General features: G+C 39.0%; 1 protein-coding gene across 1 annotated transcript in view; it reads right to left on the bottom strand.

Moving 5' to 3' along the window:
• The window catches only part of grid1a (glutamate receptor, ionotropic, delta 1a), a 124,177-nt gene that overhangs the window by 22,723 nt on the left and 76,090 nt on the right, over positions 1-25,364 (bottom strand). Inside the window, exons 5-7 of the mRNA XM_081347778.1 lie at positions 17,135-17,296; positions 16,854-16,973; positions 2,801-2,902 (exon numbers count right to left, since the gene is read on the bottom strand). Of these exons, the coding sequence (XP_081203904.1) occupies positions 2,801-2,902; positions 16,854-16,973; positions 17,135-17,296 (384 nt within the window). The remainder of the gene's footprint in view (positions 1-2,800; positions 2,903-16,853; positions 16,974-17,134; positions 17,297-25,364) is intronic.

The raw sequence follows: 25,364 nt of genomic DNA on the forward strand, positions 1-25,364 counted from the left end.
TTTGGTGCATAGAAAGTTCAAAAGAACAGCATTATTTTAAATATAAATCTTTTGTAGAATTACAAATGTCTTTACTGTCACTTTTGATCAATTTAATGAATTCTTGCTGATATATATATATATATATATATATATATATATATATATATATATATATATATATATATATATATATATACAGTGCTATGCATAAGTTTAGACACCCATGCTAAAGTTGACTAAAAAGAGGAATAAAAAATCATCTTTTGGAATTTGAACTTAATGCCTTAATTAAAAAAATTAGGAAAAATCCAACCTTTAAGGACACCAATTTTCTTTGTGAATGAATAATGTATCGTAAATAAATAAATGTTCTTCCTTAAAATACAGGGTGCGTAAGTTTGGACACCCCTATGTTAAATTCCCATAGAGGCAGGCAGATTTTTATTTTTAAAGACCAGTTACTTCATGAATCCAGGATACTATGCATCCTGATAAAGTTCCCTTGGGCTTTGGAATTAAAATAGCCCCACATAATCACATAGCCTTCACCATACCTAGAGATTGGCATGGTTTTATTTCAGTTAGCCTAATAGCTGGTTTGATTTGCATTGAGAGATGATCTTATGGAAAGTACTCCATGCCAATCTCTAGGTATGGTGAAGGCTATGTGATTATGTGGGGCTATTTTAATTCCAAAGGCCAAGGGAATTATTCATTCACAAAGAAAATCGGTGTCCTTAAAGGTTGGATTTTTCCTATTTTTTTTAAATTAAGGCATTAAGTTCAATTTCCAAAAGATGATTTTTTTTATTCCTCTTTTTAGTCAAATTTAGCATGGGTGTCTAAACTTATGCATAGCACTATATATATACTTTTATTCAGCAAGAATTCATTAAATTGATCAAAAGTGACTTTTTTTTAAAAATCATACTAACCCCAAATTTTTTAACTGTGTCTCACTTTGTGTTTGATCTTATTCTCAGTATATACAAGAGGATTAATTTGTAGAGGTTTTCAAACAATGGCATTTCTGAGTCTAATTTGCTCACAATTCACATATCACTATCACAGCATCTTGACAGTAATGGACAGGTCTAAAAGCTGACCTGGCATTATTTGACGTTAGTGTCAGACAGATTTAGATTGAATCTTATCATTTATTCATTTGAAGGGGGGGCCAGAGAACAGTCTGACTAATAGGTTTGGACATACAGTATTTCTACAAATAAAGATTTAATATTGATTGCGAACCTTATTTCTGTAGTGAATCCGTCTGTTCAGGTCGTGACTTGTGGTCAGATTGGCTCTCTGTCACATTCAAAGCATAGGCTGACGTGACACTTTTACCAGTGACAGATGGGACCCTTTGGTCTCAGGTTAATCTAAATGAAGTGTTTCAGCTGACCTATTACATCATGGCAAGGGAAGCGTGCAATGCCTCATCAGACAGAAATTCACCTGGACAATTTGCAGTAAGGCATATCGCCACCAAAAAAGACTCACTGTTTGTGAAACTGGCCTTGTGCACTCAAATGCAGATGGATGAAATATTTGAGGCTCAGGCTAGTGAACTATAATTGTATTTAGGGAAAGCACAACAGTGATAGACTGGAGAATATATAAAGATCAAACCCCAAAGGAATCCCTGGCAAAAACCTTCTCTGCATGACTAAAGTACTGATGTCTGATGAGACAAAAAGACAAAAACCACACAGCACAACTGTGTTGAAACATATACTGTTTATGACAGCCATAAATTTTTTTATGTGATTGTGATCCATGATATCTTACAGCAATACATTTCCTGATTTGAGTTCTCAACTCGAATCAATTCAGATTTCGATTGCATTTTATTAGATTTTTTATTTTTTTTTCATACATTTGGGCATATTTTAAAATTGCATTTCTTGTAATTATAACAATGTATAAAAAATTATAAAATTATAAACTCAAGTATACTGTGATATAATCTTTCATAAAAGTATAGAAAGTTTCATTAAAATATTCAGATCATAAGAATCATGCGTTTATGAATGGAACTACTTTTGCTGCCGTATATGTTTTTAATTCTCTAAAAATAACCAATTTAAAAGTCGTTTGTTCATGAATTGGACTACTCTGGTCCTGGTGTATGTTATTGCATGCAGCCTGTGATGGCAACTCCGGAAAAAAATACTTGTTTTCTTTCATGATATTTCTGAAAGAAATATATGTCTGTTTTTTGTCTTTTTGTCTCATCATATATCATAAAAATATTATTTTCTCAATAAAAATATTTCTTTCTGTTCATAAATTGGACTACTCTGGTCCTGGTGTATGTTATTGCATGCAGCCTGATGGCAAGTCCGGGAAAAAAGACGTGTTTTCTTTCACACAGTTGTGTTGTGTGGTTTTTGTCTTTTTGTCTCATCATATATCATGACATAAAATATTTATTTCTGTTCATGAATTGGACTACTCTGGTCCTGGTGTATGTTATTTCATGCAGCCTGTGATGGCAACTCAGAAAAAAAAAAAAAAGAGAAGTGTTTTCTTTCATGATACTCGCCGGCCCTGGAATTACATTCCTATCTAACAATCAGATGTAAGCTTAGGAATGGGCTTAGTGCCTTAAATAACATTCTTTCATTAATTATTCATTTTAGGTGGAGGGAAAATTACTGCTTGAAAGGAATCTTATTCCAGGAAATAGTCCTACTTACTGAATAAAAATTATGTCATTCTTTTTATTTTACAGTGATTGTATATAGTAACCTGACATCAGCAAGGCATTGACTGGACCTACAGGGAGCTGAATCAGATGCATTGGAATACGCACCAGTAAGGTCACCACTTTCAGAGTAACTCCCTGCATGCCATGCTCGGCCCGGTTCTCTCTCAGACTGCCGTTCAGCCCACGGTCCGAGTCCCACGTCGCCAGCTGGAAGACAGCGAGAGATTGTGATTGAGCTTTGATCAAGTTTCAGATGGCAGAAATGATTGCAAAGAAAAGGGAGATAGAGAGAAAAAACTGGACAGTTGCTGAAAGCCAGGGATGACCTTACATGAGTTATTGTCCCCAAACACTTATTTGTCTATGATAGACCCCTCACCACTGAGCAGCTCTTTCAGGATTCGTCACAGGGGTTTGGCTATTTGTGCTTTTGTCATGCCTCCAGGTGAAAATGGTCATATAAGTGTGAGAGGTGGTCGCCTAGGCAACAGCTGTCACATTTTCCACTTCTCTTTTAAAACTAATATGGAACACAGACCCAAGCGCACACATACATATCTGCTCTTTGTTGATATGCTTTTAACAGGCTGTTGATTAGATCCAATATCAGCACAGAAATCACTCTAAAGCTGAAAACAATACTAAAAGGAACAATGATTCTTAATTTCAGAAGGCTTTGAAGCTGAACTGTGGATGCTACTGCTAAATCATCATAGAACACAATAAAAATCTTAATTTGAAATGTAAATGTGCTGTAATCTTCCTGAAGGATTAACAAATGCTTAAAATAATAGTGGTAAAGTTTTAGGTAAGATTAGTTTTAGGTTTTTGTTGCTGAAATGCACATCATCCTACTTTAAAGCAACACTAAAGAACTTTTCCTCTTCGATCGCCCTACAGGTTGGAAACAGAATTGTCCATTACCGCTATCGTAAATAATTTCGCCACCCGCAGCCTACTGTCGCACGCACACTCGCTGTTTATCCAGCACCGGCTTTGGAATTAACGATGTCCACAGACAAGGTAGAGTATGTTGCATGATTTTATGAAAGTATGATGTATTGCGACATCAGAAACGAAGAAAAACAAAATAATGACTATTATAATGCTTGCTGTAAAGCAAGTCAAATTTGTAGTTTCTTATGTCTCATTCGAACTTTCATTTCACCTCTCTTAATGAAATCCACTTACTATAAGTTAATTACTGAATAGGCACAACAATACAGAACATGTACAACAATCTTTTTATCATACATTTCTGTAAGAATTCTATTTCAGTATCTCTATATTAATCCACAAACTAACACTATTTACAGCTTTGTAGGTATTATCTCTCCAGATTTCTTCAAGGGGAGGGTCTATGGTCGTGTAGATATATGGGCTTTTTCAGATCTTTCAATCTAATGGATGAAATAGGCTTGTGCAATTTACATACAGAGAGCAGCAGCTTTCATTTCTGCTCTGATAGCTGGAAGACCACTCTGAACGCTGTGAGTGCATGTTAGAAATCAGGTGTGGTGAGAGAACATTGTGCTTTGTATGATTTTCGTCTTTAAACCAAACTTAAATCTCGTCTGGCTATCGCACTTCCCATTATGTTTATGCATTATGTCAGTAGGCGGAGAGTAGGTGGTCTTATGTGGCTGACGCTTTCAAACGCATTCAACCACATGAGCATCAACACCACGAAAGCAATCCGGTCGAAAGCTTTTTCGACTACCTCTGCAAGTGGTTGAAAGTGGACAGGCTCAAAATATTTTAGACACCGTTTACACCTGTATATAGCGCTGTCCACATGTGATCTGATCGACAGAAACGCATCTTAATACCAGGTATAACAGGGCCTGAGTGTGGAAACTGGAAACTGCTTATATTCTCCCTCCACAAGCAATGACAGCGCTTCTGAAAAACACAGTGCCTCACTTCAAGATGAAAGCCGTGATGTATCTATCTTCATCATATTTTGAGCCATTCATCATAATCCCAATATCCCACCAGATCCGTTCCGCTGTGACGGATTGGGCAGGCCACTGCATCAACATCTTGAAAAGAAGAATCTCTGACTCTGAAATCATCCTTGGCTCTTGTCTGGCCAGCATTTGACCCCCCAAACCCCCCTCTCTGTGAGTGACAGGATGACAGAGGCTTTAGCATCTGCCCTAATGACACGTGTCATTTGTCTTCACTGTAGCGCCCAATACACAATCCCTCTCACAATAATAGCACCTACCTCATCCGTGAAAGGATTCAGTTCAGAAAACTTTATGAGCAAGATATAACTATTTAATATGATCAAATCAAAAAAAAAAAAGAAAGAAAGAAAGAAAGAAAAACAAAGATATGATAACATGCTAGGATTTTGAAAGCACGCAGTGCTTATTTTATTAAATAATTTTAGCTGTTTAGTGCATTAGCAGTGGGGATTTTTCAGTGTCTCTTACTGCAGGTTACACCCATAGGTCGTGATATGACCAAGTGTCTTTATGAGAGGTTAATTTGAATCATTTACACAAAACGCTTTATTTATTCAGGAACAAACCAAGCGAATATCTTTACGAGTGAGCCATTGAATCACTCACTCAAGCGATTCATTGAAAAATGTCACTGAGTCATTGAATCATTAGGGGATTCGTTCAAACACTTTCAGGAATGACACTGCTATAATACATGCAACAGTGGTTCAACTTTGGATCTCTTTCTTATTGATGGAGCAAAAATAGTAATTGGTAATATTGTGTCTAAAATGTAAGTCACTTAATGTTAACTTCTTGTCTATTGAACTGTTGTGAAAAAACAATGTCATATTCGCAATCGTGTGTCTGGGCTCACTGGCCCCAACTCTGCCAATTTGGCTCCAAGGCATAGGGTTATGACAGTTTTAATTGTTTTTTTTTTTTTTAAATTGAAGTTATTTTGCCAGACTATGTTTAGATTGATTTGTGAATTGAGTAAGTTGTAGTCTTACTTTGGACTGAAGTTGAATCATAGTTGTTCAGCTGCCTTCTGAGAGCTGTAAGTATTAGATCTCTTCTGCCATACACACTTCAGTAAGCTGAAAGAATTCCTCCATCTTCTCTGTCTGCTCTGTTTTCCCAGGTGAAGCTGACAGTGTTTTTTCTTCATTTCGTAGGTTTCCCACAAAATTTTCTCTTTTAGTTTTTGCCTGTGCTTCTAAATAGTTAATCATGTAGGTGGGTGTTGACAGAAATGAGAGAGCAATGTGGCTTGTCCACTGGAGATGTTCTGTCAGTGAACACATGAAAGCCAGATCTATCCAACAGCACAAAAGAGCTGCAAGTGTGTGTAGAATCAAATTCAGTGTCATGTCTCTCTTAATGGAACAGTTACCCCCAAAATAAAGTTTCTGTCTTTATTACTCACTCTCATGTTGTTTAAAACCTGCATGACATGATGTGAGAAATTTTGTAGAATTTTGGCTAATATAGGAATGACACGAAGGTGAGAAAACAAAATAACTGTCATTATTAAGTTAACTATTAATTTAATTAGAGCAGCAAATAATCAAAATAGATGAGTAGTGTCATAGTACCCACTATTTACTTTGACAGAAAGCCCATTAACAGTTACAAAAGCCCTCCTATAGTAGTGATTCACCAATATGAATGAAGCTTCCTGTTTACAGATGCCAATCGGAAGTCAGGGCTTCAGTAATCCTTTTTTCCGCATTTACATAATACATCTCTGACTGCATTTTGCCTTTGCTGAGTGTTGTGTCAGCCTCTTTGTACTGGCAGACGCTCAGCTGGTTTGTGCCGTTTTCTAGCCTCTCGTTCTTTTCATCTCTTGTTCCTGATATTAGTGCTACAAGTCAACAAGAATCTCGCCTGTGAAGACATGAACATTTTGTCAAGACTAAAGGTCTTTGCGGCAGGAGTTCACAGCTTTTATTGTTTGTAACTTGGATAGCTGATGTCTCTACTTGAGAGCACATAGGGAAAAGAGGCAGAGGAACAAAGAGCCAGAGAGAGAGGATTGCACACAAACAATACCGTAAGAAACAGTATGAGAGACAGGGTCGTGCAGAGCAGTGGAGAGGGAGAGAGAGAAAAAGAGAGAGGTGTTCTTAAGGTGCAAAGATGAAGCTGACATTTCTTTTCGTATTGTGAAGCAATTGACTTTTTATGATTCTGCAAGCTACTGTTTCTGTGATTGGTAAGTGAAAGAGAGAGAGCGGGATGTCTTTTGGCCTCTTTATTGAGTCTGTGAGAGAAACTCATTACTATTCATCAAATCAAATGAGACTCTCATGAGTGATAAATTCACCTCTTCTCTGCATTATCACACTTTCACACTATCAAAATACTCACACACAAAAAAAGACATCTGTCACAAATGTGATGCTTTTTTTATACAACTCACTGAGCCAATTTGAACAGATTATGATGTATATATATATATATATACCTAAGAATATATATGTATCTTACACACACATATATATATATATATATATATATATATATATATATATATATATATATATATATATATATATATATATATATATATATATATATATATAGTTTAAAATATAAAAAATCTTACTATTCTTCACTATTTACTATGACATATTTAAACTGAAACTGAATCAGCAGCTTTTTGTCAATATAGATATAAAGAACTAAAATTATGTTACTATATCACTTATACAGACCTGATTATCTGTATAACAGAACAGTATATCGCAAGCTTTTAAATATGGTATTGTGGAGCAGTATTTCTGACAGTAATAGATAAAAAAAAAAAAAAAACACTGCCAGGAAGGACATTGAGCAGACAGTTTGAAAAGTGAGAAGAATAATGATTATACTGCATATTTGCACATGTTAGAAAAATAAAGAGAATTTCAGGTTTTGCTTTTTCTCACAATAAAGTATGAGCGTCCTCAGAGACCCCCCCTCCCCCTCCCCCCTCCCTCCCTCCCTCCCTCCCTCCCTCCCAGATTCACCTGCAACCCCTGGTCAACCCATTGCCATGGGAACTGCTCAGGTAATTGTGCAGAGGTCACCCACGGTTGGCTCGGCCAGATTCAAACACAATACCCGTGTTCCTCGAGAGACCCAATTTTACCCTGATGTCACTCACAAAGATCAGGTGTGAGATCAAGTGTGTTGCTTTTACTTTGGCCTTATCTTTTAGCAGCATGTGCAGGACAAAGTGACAGTGCCTGCCTAGTCTGACTTGCTATTTGTTTGGCCTTCCCTTCTCTTACTCCCTTCAGTTTCTTGTTTATTAAAGGACAAGTTCGGTATTTTACACTTAAAGCACTGTTTACAGATCGTTTCTGATGAAATACTGTAGAACAGTTAAGATTAAAATTTGGACACATGCTGCTGTCCCGAGAATTTTAGGTTTCTTTCGCTTTCCCCCCCACCTACAGAATTGCTGCATACAGTAGGTGCACTGGAACAATCCTTCCTAAAAACGCATTAAACATTCGTTTACAAAGACGTGAAACTCACCGAGTGGTCAGGGGTGTCCACTGATATGCTCACACAAAAATCGCTGCAAAAGATGCTTTCCAACAGGTTTTACCATTCGTTGTAAAACTGTGGACCTATTTTTCCAAACGACTCACACCCGTACATTCTTCCGTTGAGAGCTTGAATAATAGACACTCCAGCCCAGTTGGTGGCGGAGTAATACCGTACCTCACCGCATATCCAATACAAGTCAATGGACATCCAATACAAGTCAATGGAGTTGGACAAAAACTACGATAAAACCTGCTGGAAAGCATCTTTTGCAGCGATTTTTGTGTGAGCATATCAGTGAACACCCCTGACAACTCAGTGAGTTTCACGTCTTTGTAAACGAAAGTTTAATGCGTTTTAGGAAGGATTGATCCAGTGCACCTATGCAGCCATTCTGTAGGTGGGGGGAAAGTGAAAGAAACCTAAAATTCTCGGGACAGCAGCATGTGTCCAAATTTTAATCTTAACCATTCTATTTCATCAGAAACGATCTGTAAACAGGGCTTTAAGAGTAAAATACCGAACTTGTCCTTTAAGATTGTTAAGTTGTTGAATTAATCTAGTTCACTAAAATGACCTGCTCACAGGTGTCTCTCACTGTCAATCTGAATAATGCATCAGAACTGAACTAATCTATCTCACATTACTGCCAATATGACACCACTAAACTATTAATTTAGATGTATTAATTCAGTGGCTTGTCAAGTTTGTCAACCATTAAGAGGTTTCTCTTCTCATCACCTGCTCCTCACATGGAGGTGTTGGGCTGATCTGCTCTGGGCGGGACTGGGAGCAGACTCATCTTGTATAAAATGCTAGGTTTCCCATTCTGGATTACACCGTATGAGACAATTTAATGAAAAGAGAAGATTAAAAGAAAGTGAGCGGGGGAGATGGGGAATGACAGATGGAATTGGTGAGAATGAGAGAGAATGAGAGAGAATGAGAGAGAGAGAGAGAGAGAGAGAGAGAGAGAGAGAGAGAGAGAGAGAGAGAGAGAGAGAGAGAGAGAGAGAGAGAGAGAGAGAGAGAGAGAGAGAGAATAGCATCTCCATCTTCATTATGGAGGTAGATTCCTCTCGACACCTGGCTGAAAAATAACCTCCTCATTCCAAACATCCAGTATACTAGTAGACACATTTCCTTGCTCTATAAAGCAGGGCTGTAACCACCATAGGCATGCTCAGAAAATCCAAACGGCTTGATTATTGAGAGTGTTTAGGCTTTTTGAGGATTAAAAAAAGGAGTGAATGGATTTTTTTTTGTATGGTGGTTGTGTCCACACACTGCAAAGACACATTTATATGCAAACACCATATAAAAGTGAATTTTACATCTGATGACCCCTTTAACGTTCACTAAAGATGAGTGTGAATTCCAACACAACGCTTTTAGTTTTTACAGTGAAAGAGTGCATGCGTGATAAGATATAATATGAACTGTTTTACGATGGATGTTTAACGACAGTAAACAGTAACATACAGTGATAAAAACCATTTTGAATCGAAAATATGCTATCATTTAAATTATGTCATTCATAACTGAATGCGAAAACAAGAAAAGTTTTTTACATGTTTGACATATTAGACATACAAACAAGAGTTAAATATTATTTGCAAAGAGTTTAAATGGATTACTTCACAATAATCCACAATAATTAGATCTGGAACTTCTTTTACCATTCTAATTTCTTCTTTTTTCCCTTAAATCCCTTTTAATCCTTTAATTATTTAATTTCTTTAAATAACCCACAACTCAGTTTATACTGATTGTTATTATTATTATTATTATTATTATTATTTGGTCTGCTTGGAAATCAGAAATGCCAGCACTGTTTTTTTAATGATCTCATACTATTTCTCAATTAACATCAGTAATTATACAGTGTTACTGTTTAAAATATCAGAATTTTATTATTTTTGTTTTTCAACAAATTCGTTGTTGTTGTTTTTTACTTTAAACAATTTCAAGTGAAAATTTGATGTCAAGTATACTGGACATTTATATATAGACAGACACAATACAAATACTGTAAATATACTGTAAACTAACTAACTAACTAACTAACTAACTAAATAAATAGAGGCATGGAGAGGAGAGAGTGGAAAGATTAAACAGCAGGAAGTGTATCGTGTGATGTGCAGAGTTCTGAGTTGATACGGCTTCAGAGAGCCTTGAGGAGGAGACATCATTTTAATGTGTGTGTGTGTGTGTGTGTGTGTGTGTGTGTGTGTGTGTGTGTGTGTGTGTGTGAAGTCATTAGCTCTCTGTGTTTCTTGCCAGAGGGAATGGTCGAGTTCAACTCACACACTTACTAATATTCAGGCAACAACATTGAGATTGTTTGGTGTGTGATAGACCCGGCAGCCTTGCTAATGACCACGGCCATGTTGTAAAGCACTTCCTCTGCCCAGCGAGCATGTGCGTATGAGTGCTTGTGCATCAGATAGAGAGATGAAAGAGAACTAGAGACAGAGAGAGAGGAAAGCGACAGATTCATCAGCTCTGATGGGTACATTTTGATTGTGTGTGTTGATGTTTGTGTGTTATTATGAGATTTAATGAACTCTGAGCTATTTGTCTGTGTTTGTGTAAAAGTATCTTGGCCATGTTCCATATCGGTGTCTTCAGTTCCAAAACACAGCAGGACCCATCATTCTGTCGCTCTTATTCTCTGTCCATCTGTCTCGCTCATCTCGCGTTCAGTCCACTTAGCTTCTCCTCTCATATATTTTCAGTTTCAGTTGTCTCTGTTCTTTCCCAGACATGTTTGACCTCTCTAAGAAAGAATTTGTATTGGTATTTTTTCTTTCATCTTGAAATGAATATGGTCAGGGTTTTGGTGGACTACCTTATCCCCATTTGATAGATGCCATAACAAACTAGATGTACCGCATCGCGGTACAAAATATGACCGCCGCTCAGGCCTGCACTGGCTTTCCACAAAAATAAATGACGTGGAGTAATTTGGCTGTATTGCGTGTTTATGTATATACCTAAAAAAAGTAATAATATGTGCATGTCTGTCTGTGTGTGTGTGTGTGTGTGTGTGTGTGTGTATGTGTGTGTGTTTGTGTATGTGTGTGTCTGTGTGTGTGTGTGTGTGTCTGTGCGTGTATGTATGTGTGCGTACATGTGTGCGCGTGTGTGTTTGTGTGTGTGTGTCTGTGCATGTGGATTTGTATGTGTGTGTATGGGTGTGTGTCTGTGCGTGTGGATGTCAGTGTGTGTGCATGCTTGCGTTTGTTTGTATTCCTGCATGTGTGTGTGTGACAGTATCATCCTAAACCAGCAACCCTTCGCTCAACAGCACCATCTACAGGCCGATGAGTGTACTAAATGTGCACATAAATGAATTTATTTTATACCCCCCCATGGATGAAATTCTACAAAACTTAGCAGAGGATACCCCCAGAGGATGTCAAGTTAATCATACACATGAAATATGGTGCAGTTCTGAACATCTCCACTGAAGATAGGGGCGATTAAAGCAGAATAATATTGCATTTTCATTTTTTTATGGGAGGGGCGCAAATCACAAATGAGTGATTATGGGCTAGGTTGATGGACCAACATACCATAAAAATTTCTTCATCCTCGGTGCCACGGTTCAGGTAGTTATTTAGGAAAAACTGCATTTTTTTGGGTTTGGGGGGGCCCAGCGCGGGGGGGGGGGGGAGTGGCCCCCGAGGACCAAACGAAATTTTTCTGTAGAAGTCTAGTGGGGCTACATGCCCACCAAATTTCATGTTCCCCGGTGTTTCGGTGTCCCTGGTATCGTTGACGAAAAATTTACGGGGGCCCCAGCGCAGGGGGGGGGGAAGTGGCCCCCGGGGACCAAACGAAATTTTTCCGTAAAAGTCTAGTAGACCAACATACCATAAAAATTTCTTCATCCTCGGTGCCACGGTTCAGGTAGTTATTTAGGAAAAACTGCATTTTTTGGGGTTTGGGGGGGCCCAGCGCGGGGGGGGGGAGTGGCCCCCGGGGACCAAACGAAAATTTTCCGTAGAAGTGTAGTGGGGCTACATGCCCACCAAATTTCATGTTCCCCGGTGCTTCGGTGTCCCTGGTATCGTTGACGAAAAATTTACGGGGGCCCCAGCGCAGGGGGGGGGGGGAGTGGCCCCCGGGGACCAAACGAAATTTTTCCGTAAAAGTCTAGTAGACCAACATACCATAAAAATTTCTTCATCCTCGGTGCCACGGTTCAGGTAGTTATTTAGGAAAAACTGCATTTTTTGGGGTTTGGGGGGGCCCAGCGCGGGGGGGGGGGGGTGGCCCCCGGGGACCAAACGAAATTTTTCCGTAGAAGTGTAGTGGGGCTACATGCCCACCAAATTTCATGTTCCCCGGTGCTTCGGTGTCCCTGGTATCGTTGACGAAAAATTTACGGGGGCCCCAGCGCGGGGGGGGAAGTGGCCCCCGGGGACCAAACGAAATTTTTCCGTAAAAGTCTAGTAGACCAACATACCATAAAAATTTCTTCATCCTCGGTGCCACGGTTCAGGTAGTTATTTAGGAAAAACTGCATTTTTTTTGTTTTGGGGGGGCCCAGCGCGGGGGGGAGTGGCCCCCGGGGACCAAACGAAATTTTTCCGTAGAAGTCTAGTGGGGCTACATGCCCACCAAATTTCATGTTCCCCGGTGTTTCGGTGTCCCTGGTATCGTTGACGAAAAATTTACGGGGGCCCCAGCGCGGGGGGGGGGGGGGGGGGGGGTAAGTGGCCCCCGGGGACCAAACGAAATTTTTCCGTAAAAGTCTAGTAGACCAACATACCATAAAAATTTCTTCATCCTCGGTGCCACGGTTCAGGTAGTTATTTAGGAAAAACTGCATTTTTTTGGGTTTGGGGGGGCCCAGCGCCGGGGGGGAGTGGCCCCCGGGGACCAAACGAAATTTTTCCTTAGAAGTCTAGTGGGGCTACATGCCCACCAAATTTCATGTTCCCCGGTGTTTCGGTGTCCCTGGTATCGTTGACGAAAAATTTAAGGGGGCCCCAGCGCGGGGGGGGAAGTGGCCCCCGGGGACCAAACGAAATTTTTCCGTAAAAGTCTAGTAGACCAACATACCATAAAAATTTCTTCATCCTCGGTGCCACGGTTCAGGTAGTTATTTAGGAAAAACTGCATTTTTTTGGGTTTGGGGGGGCCCAGCGCGGGGGGGGAGTGGCCCCCGAGGACCAAACAAAATTTTTCCTTAGAAGTCTAGTGGGGCTACATGCCCACCAAATTTCATGTTCCCCGGTGTTTCGGTGTCCCTGGTATCGTTGACGAAAAATTTAAGGGGGCCCCAGCGCGGGGGGGGGGGGAAGTGGCCCCCGGGGACCAAACGAATTTTTTCCGTAAAAGTCTAGTAGACCAACATACCATAAAAATTTCTTCATCCTCGGTGCCACGGTTCAGGTAGTTATTTAGGAAAAACTGCATTTTTTTGGGTTTGGGGGGGGCCCAGCGCGGGGGGGAGTGGCCCCCGGGGACCAAACGAAATTTTTCCTTAGAAGTCTAGTGGGGCTACATGCCCACCAAATTTCATGTTCCCCGGTGTTTCGGTGTCCCTGGTATCGTTGACGAAAAATTTAAGGGGGCCCCAGCGCGGGGGAGGAAGTGGCCCCCGGGGACCAAACGAAATTTTTCCGTAAAAGTCTAGTAGACCAACATACCATAAAAATTTCTTCATCCTCGGTGCCACGGTTCAGGTAGTTATTTAGGAAAAACTGCATTTTTTTGGGTTTGGGGGGGCCCAGCGCGGGGGGGGAGTGGCCCCCGGGGACCAAACGAAATTTTTCTTTAGAAGTCTAGTGGGGCTACATGCCCACCAAATTTCATGTTCCCCGGTGTTTCGGTGTCCCTGGTATCGTTGACGAAAAATTTAAGGGGGCCCCAGCGCGGGGGGGGAAGTGGCCCCCGTGGACCAAACGAATTTTTTCCGTAAAAGTCTAGTAGACCAACATACCATAAAAATTTCTTCATCCTCGGTGCCACGGTTCAGGTAGTTATTTAGGAAAAACTGCATTTTTTTGGGTTTGGGGGGGCCCAGCGCGGGGGGGGAGTGGCCCCCGGGGACCAAACGAAATTTTTCCTTAGAAGTCTAGTGGGGCTACATGCCCACCAAATTTCATGTTCCCCGGTGTTTCGGTGTACCTGGTATCGTTGACGAAAAATTTAAGGGGGCCCCAGCGCGGGGGAGGAAGTGGCCCCCAGGGACCAAACGAAATTTTTCCGTAAAAGTCTAGTAGACCAACATACCATACAAATTTCTTCATCCTCGGTGCCACGGTTCAGGTAGTTATTTAGGAAAAACTGCATTTTTTTGGGTTTGGGGGGGCCCAGCGCGGGGGGGGGGGGAGTGGCCCCCGGGGACCAAACGAAATTTTTCCGTAAAAGTCTAGTAGACCAACATACCATAAAAATTTCTTCATCCTCGGTGCCACGGTTCAGGTAGTTATTTAGGAAAAACTGCATTTTTTTGGGTTTGGGGGGGCCCAGCGCGGGGGGGGAGTGGCCCCCGGGGACCAAACGAAATTTTTCCTTAGAAGTCTAGTGGGGCTACATGCCCACCAAATTTCATGTTCCCCGGTGTTTCGGTGTCCCTGGTATCGTTGACGAAAAATTTAAGGGGGCCCCAGCGCGGGGGGGGGAAGTGGCCCCCGGGGCTACATGCCCACCAAATTTCATGTTCCCCGGTGCTTCGGTGTCCCTGGTATCGTTGACGAAAAATTCAGTAAGGTGACGGGAAAAAAAAAAAAAAAAACTTTGACAATCCCTATATGACCGCTTTCGCTAGCTACGCTAGCGGCGGTCATAATAAGCATTCACAATTAATATTAGTGCTGTCAATTGATTAACAATTAATAAATTAATTATTAATTATTTTATTTTATTATAATATATATTTATAATAATTATAATTATATATATATAATTATATAATTCTTCATATAATTATTATAATATATTAATTATTCAATTAATTATTAATTATTAACACCAAACATCAACATTTATTTTATATATTTGTTATATTGTATTAATTTCACAACAAATCTCCAAATTAATATAGAAACAACACAAAGACAGTCGCCTATATTTTAAATATTTGTTTAATGGCATATAGTATAATTGAAAGCTATCAATTGTAACATTTATAAGATTTTTAAAAAATACAATTTAAGTGAACTTAAAACAACCTTCTCATCCATTGTAATAAATGTCATATTTACCTATGCCCTTCAATATATCAGGGCTCAATTTTTTCCCTACAGGCCCAGTCAGATCAGTTCGGATTTTTACTAGTTAAAATGCACAAAAAGTTATCGTTTTCGTTGTTTTTGACCCATGTTACCTTGTAAATAGTGTTTTAAGATTTTTATGTAGGTCTAACAGGTAGGATACATGTATACAGAAATTTAATAAAGTTATCAAACACTTCACAGTCTTCACTGCATAAATTATAAATTAAAATGATTAATCCGTATTAAAGCTACAAATGTAATCCAGTCAAGAGCAGTGAGTGATTTTCTCTTTTTCTTTTGTTCTTTGATTATCCTTAATGACAAACAGCAGCAGGTTTATTAGGCTGCCGTCACTTTAAGAATTGACGCACATGATGCGGATCTGACACACATTTTCTCTTTACGTTCATTTAAAACTTCGGTAACACTTTACAATAAGGTTTCGTTAGTTAACTAAACTACTTTTAACTAATTTGACTGTGCTTGTGAGGATACTCTACAAAACAAATTTGTCCTTTCAATATACATACAGTAGGCCTATATCACAAATAATATACAAATATATATCAAATAATAAATAAATAAATTAAGTTATAAGTTATTTTGTAGTGGATGTATGTTTTAACAGTGACCAATTTATATGGTGGTGGAGACGGGGTGCTTTATCTAAATACATCACCATCAAACACCACAAAACAAAGATATCAGCATCTCTATAAATAAATAAATGAGCAACTGCAATTAAGTGAATAGCTTGCTCCAGGTATATTAGACCACTTTGTTGCCATGAAACAGTGAAAACAGAACAGTCAGTTCTATTAAATAAATAAATAAATAAATAAATAAATAAATAAATAGATAGATAGAATAAAGAATTACAATGCATGTCCAACAGATTAGCTGAGCAAGAGTAATAAATATTTTTGTGCATTTCTGAACAGATTGTATGGAATAAATAAATAAAAGAAAAGGGTCAAATATACAGCTAATAAATAAGTCAGTGGGAATAGCAACAACAACATCTTACAGCATACATTTCTGCCAAAAATGGTGCAAAATCCTATGCATGTCTATCTAGCTATCTGTAGAATCACACCTCTGAAACAGGTCTCCAGAGGAGGGTTTAAAAATAAAGGACAGCATCCAGCATACCATATAATGTGCGAGTGTTGGTTATATGTCGTTTTAACTGCTGTGCTATTTGGGGGTACTTATTTTATGCCTTAAATTTCCCAAGCACTAGTATAAAACACATATATTGCCATTTTCTGAATAAGATGACAACCAAGATGAGAAAGCTTTGGAAAATCACTGCATTACTAGCAGAGTTTCCCCATAACATGCCAAATAGTGCTGTTAAAATAATCTGAACTTAAGTCATTCATTATTTATAACTTCCACTCACCCATTCACAAGATTTGCACTCACCCGCTTTACATCTTTTCCAAACGTCTCACTGTAACTGGTCCCCAGGACCTCAAACTGGACATGAGGGTTCGCTCCATTGCTTCGGAAGTCCATTAAACCAGTGAGCCCAGAAATCCGTCCCTGAAGAGAACGACAAATAAGACTTCTGTTCAGAAAGAAATTCATCATTCAAACCAGACCAGTTTTATTAAACACTATTGAACTTTACTAGGCTGAACTGAAGAGAACTGAACCAGATCAAATTAAGTGTAATTGAGATTAATTGTAAGGTGACTTTTGACCTTTTGGATGGTGTCCAGCATGGACCAGCCTCCGTTCCAGGGCTTGGTTGACTTCCTCATGCAGTTCAGACTGGCCATGCTATGCCACTTCCTGTCCTCTAACTTCCGGTAGAAGGCATTGGCCAACATCAGCACACTGTCGTACAGGTACAGACTAGACACCTAGAAACACACAGACCAAACAAATGTGTGAACATATTTGTATTATTTTTTTTTTACATGCGCATCTCACAAAAGTTACAGTTACTAACCTGAAAATACATAACGTCATGTAGATCTTAAAGGAATAGTTCTCCTAAAAATGAAAATTCTGTCATCATTCACTCACCCTCTTGTATGACTTTCTTCACCCTCAAGTCCAGTAAGCCGTGGACATGTTAACCTGCTTCTTCATAGTGATGTCCAGTTCACAAATGAATCGTTCGTTTGAACTGGTTCTTTTTAGTGAACTGGTTCAATCAGTTTACTAAATCGGACTGAACCGTCTGAGACAGTTTGCGGCTTGAGCCAGTACAGATCTACAAGTTATTCAATCAAAACTCACTTACATGTCTGACAGTCACAATAATCAGGAGTATATGATCCTATTTTTGCCAACTCATTCAGCGTTCCAGTTAGTCCAACTATACACTGAACTGAGAACAGTACAGACACAGTATGTCCAACATGCTGAGAACTGTCTGGCAAGAGTTTCATAAAGGGGGCAAAATTTATGTTTCTGATGTCTTTTGCTGAAAAGCATAAAGTTTAACAAATAAAACGTATTAAAAATATAACAGTGATCCGATGGCAGTAGTTCTCAAGTCAACAGCAGTATACTGATAGCAGTTCAATGTTTACAACAGCTCTTGAGTTACCAGTACGCTGAACCGAGGAACCAGTTCAGACTCGGACATGTCCGCGAAGGACGGATGAGATGCTGATACAAGTAAGTGTAAACTGAGCAGTTGACTTTAATCAGGGGCTGAAATTAAAGTTTTTTTCATGGTTTATGTAAAAAGGTGAGTTGATTTTCACAATAGATGTAAAACATCTGCGATTCACATCATTATTGGATGCTTTAACAATATTATTGCATGATTACGTAAACTGCGTTTAACCGGTTCATTTAAACAAACTGTCGGAAAGAACCAGTTTGCGGAAAAGTCTTCCCATTACTACTACTTCTGGTGTTTTAATGGCACACCAACTTAAAAAAAGTGAATTTACGCCACCACCTGGACTGGAGTGTGAATCGCTGGATGGTACAAATGAAAACAACAGTAAAGACAGCAATTTTACAATGCAATTGCTTAAATTTCAGGTTGTTTTCATCAAAACCAATCCAATAAATATTAAGCTTTTACATTTTCTCCTTCTGAGTTCTATAAAAGATAGAAGTATAGTCATACAGGCTTAGAACAACATAAGGATGAGTAAATGATAACAGAGGTTATATTTTGTGGCGAAACTTCCCTTTAAGCTGTATTCATTTATCGGGTAAAGATGATAAATGGTTTAAGCACAATCAAATCGGCACACATATTTTTAAAATATATATTTTTTTTACATTACAGCTTATTCAATGTGCGTATGTCTTGTGTGGATATCTGTTTAGTAATTTCAAAATATCATGTAAGCATGGCTTTTATAATGATAGTTATCAGTGTTTTATTGTATGTCAATGCACTCAGTCCCTAACAAGGCTGCCTACACGATAGAGTTAATGTCAGAGAACAATGCAAATTCATTGACTCCAATAGGAATGGTGCGTTATAAAGGTATTGTGAAAGTGAAGTTCTTCATCATGCAACCAAAAGTACAATCATCCATTGACCAATGAAAGGTCCTGTTGTAATTTCCTGTTGTACTAAATCCAGTTCAGACTCGGCTGTTTTCACACCCTCAAAACCACTTGTGCATTGCTATCTGTCAAATGTTCAGTCAGTTTCTCCAGTGTGTAGGCGGCCTTAGTCTAAAAACATCTAAAAATGTAGCTGAATAGGGCTAAACACCAAACCACATACTAAAATTGGTCTCTAACTTTGTGAAAGACAGATTGAGTGTGTGAATGTGTCTGTTGACTCTGTTTGAGATAGAGAGCAAGAGGAAAATAAAGAGGGCTGCAGGAGATTTGCCATGACTCTGTCGTGCTGAGAGACACCTGGAGAGAGAAAAGACACCCTCAACGACAGCGCTGTTATCGTCAAGGAGACGAGAGTATGGGGGCTGCACGGCCAAACTCAATGTCCCCTCAGACATGTGATCCTGACAAAACAACACACTTATGAGCAGATCAATGCATAGATAGAGGGAATGACGGCGTGATTGAGAGAGGAAAGAGTGCAAGTGAGTGAAGCTGGAAGGTATAAAAAATGTAATTTTACAAGCCCTGTCCTAAAAACATTTCTCGTTCAAGAATGTCACAGCAGGAAATCGCAATTCCCTTTTCAATGCTAACTTCAAAGAACTTTTGCTTTTATATCGCCATCTGTGATTGAAAATATCTCAGGTTACTCCTGTAACCATGGTTCCCTCAGAATAGGAAACGAGACGCTGCTTTCTCTGGGGGTCGCTATGGGGGAATGGCAAAGGCAAAACTATGGGAAACATGGCAAAGGGACGCAGCATCTCGTTCCCTATTCTCAGAGAACCATAGTTACCTGAGACGTTCCCTTTCGAAAGGGAACTCGCGCTGCGTCCCCTAGGGGTCACTAGGGGGGATGGTATACCCACACCGACATGCTGAAGAGATGAGTGCCCTATTGGCTGAGCTAAGTCAAAGGACTCAAAAGAATCCTCATTCCTATGGTGAACACCCGCAGTGATCATAGACTGAAGCTTCTCAAGAATGGAGGCCTCAACAGGATGACTCTAAGAGAGGAAGCCTAACTACGTTCATATCCAAGCCAGCGTCCAAGGAGGCTCCCAGAGAGCCTAACAACCTAGAATACTATTTTATCGCCTAGCCAAGCTCTAGGGCATGTGCTTCTTGCGTTTCCATGGCAGATCTAAATTCTCCACGGCGCGAGACATAACGTCCAACAGCTTGCATATGCGGGGCAGGCGGGCTGAGAGCGCTCAGAAACATTGTCGTCCTCATCAGCCTCCTCCTGCTCGACTGAGAAAACGCTAACACGGATGAATACACATTCTAATACTCGCAGTGCTCGAGCTGGCCATAATAAACTTGCCTGTTCAGATCGCACGTTCAAACAAACAGTCTCCTGAAGACAATAAACGGATGATGTTTGGCACAGGTGCACTCTCTGTCTCACCTGTAGGCTGCTGCCTGCCAATGTCAAGTTCATTGTCGTGTTTAGATTCCCACTTAAGACACCGGTCATGCCAAAGGCATTCCCCCATAGCGACCCCTAGGGGACGCAGCGTGATTTCCCTTTTGAAAGGGAAATACATAGCCTAGAAATCTAGACGCACCCTAGCGGCAGCAAAATGTATTTTGCAGCCAGGGCAGTCTAGCAACTCTCCATTGACTTTCGAGCTGCAAAAACCTAAATTGGGTCAGGCCAATCACGTCGTGTATAGAGTAGGCGGGGCGGGCTTAACATAATGACGACAGAGTTGTGACGGTTACCTGCTACTTGAAAACAAAGAATGACGGCTGCTGCTGGAGAACAGTCTTTCGAATCGGCTTTGGCCGCGACTCTGGAGGACTTGGAGTTAAGTTTTTCTTTGAGAAAAGAGCATAGAACGGCACTTAAGTAATTCTTAAAAAAGGAAGATGTGTTTGTAGTTTTGCTGGCCAGATATGGCAAAAGTTGAATCTATCAACTAACGTTAGCTCCGCTGTTGGGAAAACGCTCTGGTTGGGTGAAGCGCTGTCCTATTGCGTGCAGAGGGAATTTGAAAGACAGCCGTTTATCCCGCCCCTCGGATTGAGCCGTGTCTATGGTGAGTTGCCAGACCCAACATCTTGATGTAGGTCTGGCTTGCCAGGCTAGGAAATACAATTTCGCATTTCAAATTTTGTTTTGTGAATCTGGCTAAAACTGACTTTTTTATGTTAAATGTTAATTTGTGTAAAATATTGTGTAAATACAAAGTAGTTAAAATTTTCACTATGTTCATTTTGAGATATTTATGTAGAGTCTCTTATGGTTGTTATATTCTCTAAGTGTTATAATTTGCCTAGGCAGAGGCTAAACAGATATACATGTAATGGTACGGAATAATGGCAACAGATGCAATGAAGTCATATGCCAGTAAACCAAAATCAAAGTGATTGCATTTCAAATGCATTTTTTGCACTTAATTCAGTCAAGCATAACTGTATACACGCATATAGCTGCAGGCGTACAGCTGTGACTGTGTTTAATTTCAGTTTACTACACAGTCAACTTGCCACGAATGGTTTACTAAAATCTTAAGTGCCATATGTGGTATAAAGTAATGGAGAGTGATCCTTATTTGCTCTGCTGAAGTTGGCAACCCTGTCCACAACCCTACTCATGTTCATGTTCGTATGGGTTTGCAATCAAGGTAAGAGTTGTTTGCTCATGTAAGAGTTACGTGAATGCAGAAACTGCTAATGTTCCCGTGACATAAAGTCACATGCTTTTGATCGCTGATGCTCTTCATCATGTCCTAAGAAGTGTTGAAGAGACTTCAGAACGCCCTGCCAGCTGTCCGATTAGTCAGACATATCCTTGACATAGATTTAAGGCTTCGAAAGCCCTGTGAAACTGTGGAATTATGAGTCAAGGCCCACAAGTGAGACAAAACATGTTATCTGTTTTAACAGCTTACTACTGATGTACTGTAGAGTGAAGACTCACACAGTTACTAAGAAACAAATAACATGAATCTGTGACTTAACTTCTCTGTGTGCTTCTGTGTGATGATTGCATGATTCCTAACAATGTTGAATGACTTGTTTTAAAACCAGCATGTTTCTCACTGAGAATTGATGATACCACAATGCATCCAATGCATTGAAAAGTGACTATCAAAGAGGTCTATAAGATAGCTATCTGTTTGCATTCACATTCATATCAATGTCAGTTGCTCAGATGGTGCTGGCACAAGAAAGTCATGATTTTAAATCTGACCATTTTATCATGGGCTTACTTTTGAATTATTCACATGCTCCATAAATGTCATCTGACTAAACACTCTGTAGGTGCAGGAAAATGATGTCAAATTAAAATTTTATTTCATTTTTATTTTATTTTTCATTAAATACACAACCATTAAAGATACTTTTTTTTTAATGTTGTTTTTGAGTGTCTTACACTCACCAAGTCTGCATTTCTTTGTTTAAAAATAATGTAAAAACAATAATATTGTGAAATCTTATCAGAATTTGAAGTAATGGGTTTCTATTTTAATATATATATATATATATATATATATATATATATATATATATATATATATATATATATATATATATATATATATATAATTCCAATTCATTAGCTACTATAGATAAAACTAGAAGAACAACACAACGGTAAAACTACTTGCGCTACAAACCAATGTTTATAATTATGACAATGTATTAAAGGGGTCCTATTATGCCCTTTTAAGTCTTGATTTTGTTTCTGGGGTGTACTAGAATAAATGACCATGCTTGATTGTTCAAAAACTAATTATATTTCAAATATTTTACATTATTGCAGCATCTCTCTTCCCAGTGTCTCAAATGCTCTGTTTAGTTCCTGTTTCGATTAAGCCCCTCCTCCGAAACATGAAAAGTGCTCTGATTGGTTACCTGGCCCAGTGTGTTATGATTGGCGAACTGCTTAGAAAATGTTCTGGAAATGTCACGCCCCTTACCATAACCACGAGTTTCATCTGCTAAGGTGTAAAAATTTACAATAGCGTTGATTTTGCCATACCAGTTCGAGACACTGAGAATGCTTACGAACAAGAGGATCATGCAGAACCTTTGCAAGCATGGAATTTACAGGACATTTCAGAGTGGTAAGATCCTAAGGATTGGTGAACAGTCCTACAAAAGCGAGAGCCTACAATAGCGAGACCTCCGTAGCTAAACACTACATCAATACTGTAATGTTAGCTAGCAGGCTAGCGAAGCCAAACAGCTTTGCTCTTTGTTTACATAGTAGCAACAACATAAATTATTGGAACTGTATACTAAGGCATACGCTCTAAATTGAGAATTAATTATACCTTTGATACAAATCATTGTTTGATTTGCAAACATACAGATGGTGGTCAACCAGAATGCCTATTACCGCCGCGCCAGCTGCCGCGGCGAAATTACCGCGGCAAAAATAAACCAGCCGCATTTCAAAGTCGTTCCCGAAATGACCGCCAGGTGGCGCAAAGGGACATTGTGCAAAACAGCAGCAATTGCCGTATTTTAAAATGTAAGTGGGTTAAATAATAGGCATATTTTTCATATATATAAATAGGCCTATTAGGCTACAACAGAATAGAACCAAAGATAGAATCAATTTTACAGCTAAAAAAATAGAATCAAAAGTTAAAAATAGAGACGATGTTAGGAGCAATGACGCTGAATATTTTTACTATTCTATTGAGGAATTAGATAAACGAAGAGCTCTCGTGAGCGATACAATTGCACAGTAATTTATAGTGATTTCAAAAGCAGTCCTTAAAAAAAAAAAATTACATGGAGTAGTGTGGCATAATTTTTGAGAGATTACGCGGAACACGTTTTAGTTAAGATCCTGGTTTCAATGCCCTTAATGTATATAGGCTAGGCTTTAAAAAAAATTCACAACGCGTTTTGAGATTGTTTTGAATTAAACATTGAAGTTTAAAATGTAGTGTTTTGGCACACCAGGCCGAGTGGCGTTACGCATTGTTCAAAAATCAGGTTTTATTCTGGCATGTTGAATTGGCGTTAATATTTTTTTTATTTATTTATTAGATTTAGATTTTAGGTTTTGTTAGATTTATTTTTCTCATAACAGCTAAAATAACTTAATATATGCCTTGTCTTCATATGATTTTTATCAATGAACTAGTGTTTTCTGACAGTGTCGACTGCAAAGATGAAGTTGACGATCGCCATATTTGTAGTGAACGCACCTAGAGAGAAATGCACAAAGACATAATCAGAGAGTAGCCTTTTTCTTTTTCGTTTTGAATTATTTCGTTTGAAGACATTTCAAGCTTTGTGTATTTGATGTATTTATCATGTCTGTGTGAGGCATACGCTGAGTTTCGTTAAGTTAGGATGAGATGCGCTCCAGCTGACGTGCAATGCAAGTGACCTCACGGGCGCCTCTATGATTAGTGTCTGTTTGCTTCTCTTACTTATTGAATCCAGACAATTGGGTGATGAAAAAATTTTTAAAATTAAGATACAATTTATAGAAAACGAAATTCACTTTAAAAAAAGGTTTCTACTAAACAAAACTTAATGAAGTGGTCAAAATCATGTCTGACCCACTCCATATCCATCTCTCGATATAATGCATCTTATCTTACTCATGCTGTTCACTTTTCATATTCAACATAGATTGAAAAAACAACATTATAATATTTTAACAAATATGATACTAAATGAGATTATTTAATGTCTACAACAGTATAGTAGGCCTATAGACTCTATTTGTACAAATTGCTGCACGTTAATGTAATTAAATGAAACCTTGTAACGAATTCACACTGTAGACTGTGTACAGTTGAGACACCTTAAATAACTTGCGTTCGCAGCAAGCACAAGTTGTGATTTTTGCTGTGCACTTGCATATTAGTGTCAGCTGAGAAGGAAATATAGAGACCAGACCTCTTGGAACTTTAATTGAATACATAGCGTTGGTAAAGCATACTGAAATTACATCCCTACAAATGTATTAGGCCCTACTGAAAATAAATGTATCGAATTTAAGCAAAGTAGCCTAAATGTTAAGACTGTAAGCCCTTTACTTTTTTACGTAGCCTAAAGGACTCTTATAGCCGACTTTGGGTTAATTTAATTTGTAGAGGATTTTTTAACTCAAACATTAACACTGAAATAAATTAAACTAAATTATTGTACATTTTTTGGCACACCACGACGAGTGGCGCTATGCATTGTTCTAAAGCCAGGTTTTATTCTGGCATGTTGAATTAGTGTTCAACAAATGCGGCGGCGCGTTCATTTGAATGAAGAGCGCTTCTCGCTCGTGTGAGCGAACACACACTGGAACGTTAGGCCGTATCGCAACGAGTGAATTATAGTGGCCGAGTGGTTGAACTTACGTTATATCGTATACGATCATTTAGATGACACGGGTTCGAATCCCGAACT

Source organism: Scardinius erythrophthalmus (genome assembly GCF_964197995.2).
Source record: "Scardinius erythrophthalmus genome assembly, chromosome: 19".
Classification (NCBI taxonomy): Eukaryota; Metazoa; Chordata; class Actinopteri; order Cypriniformes; family Leuciscidae; genus Scardinius; species Scardinius erythrophthalmus.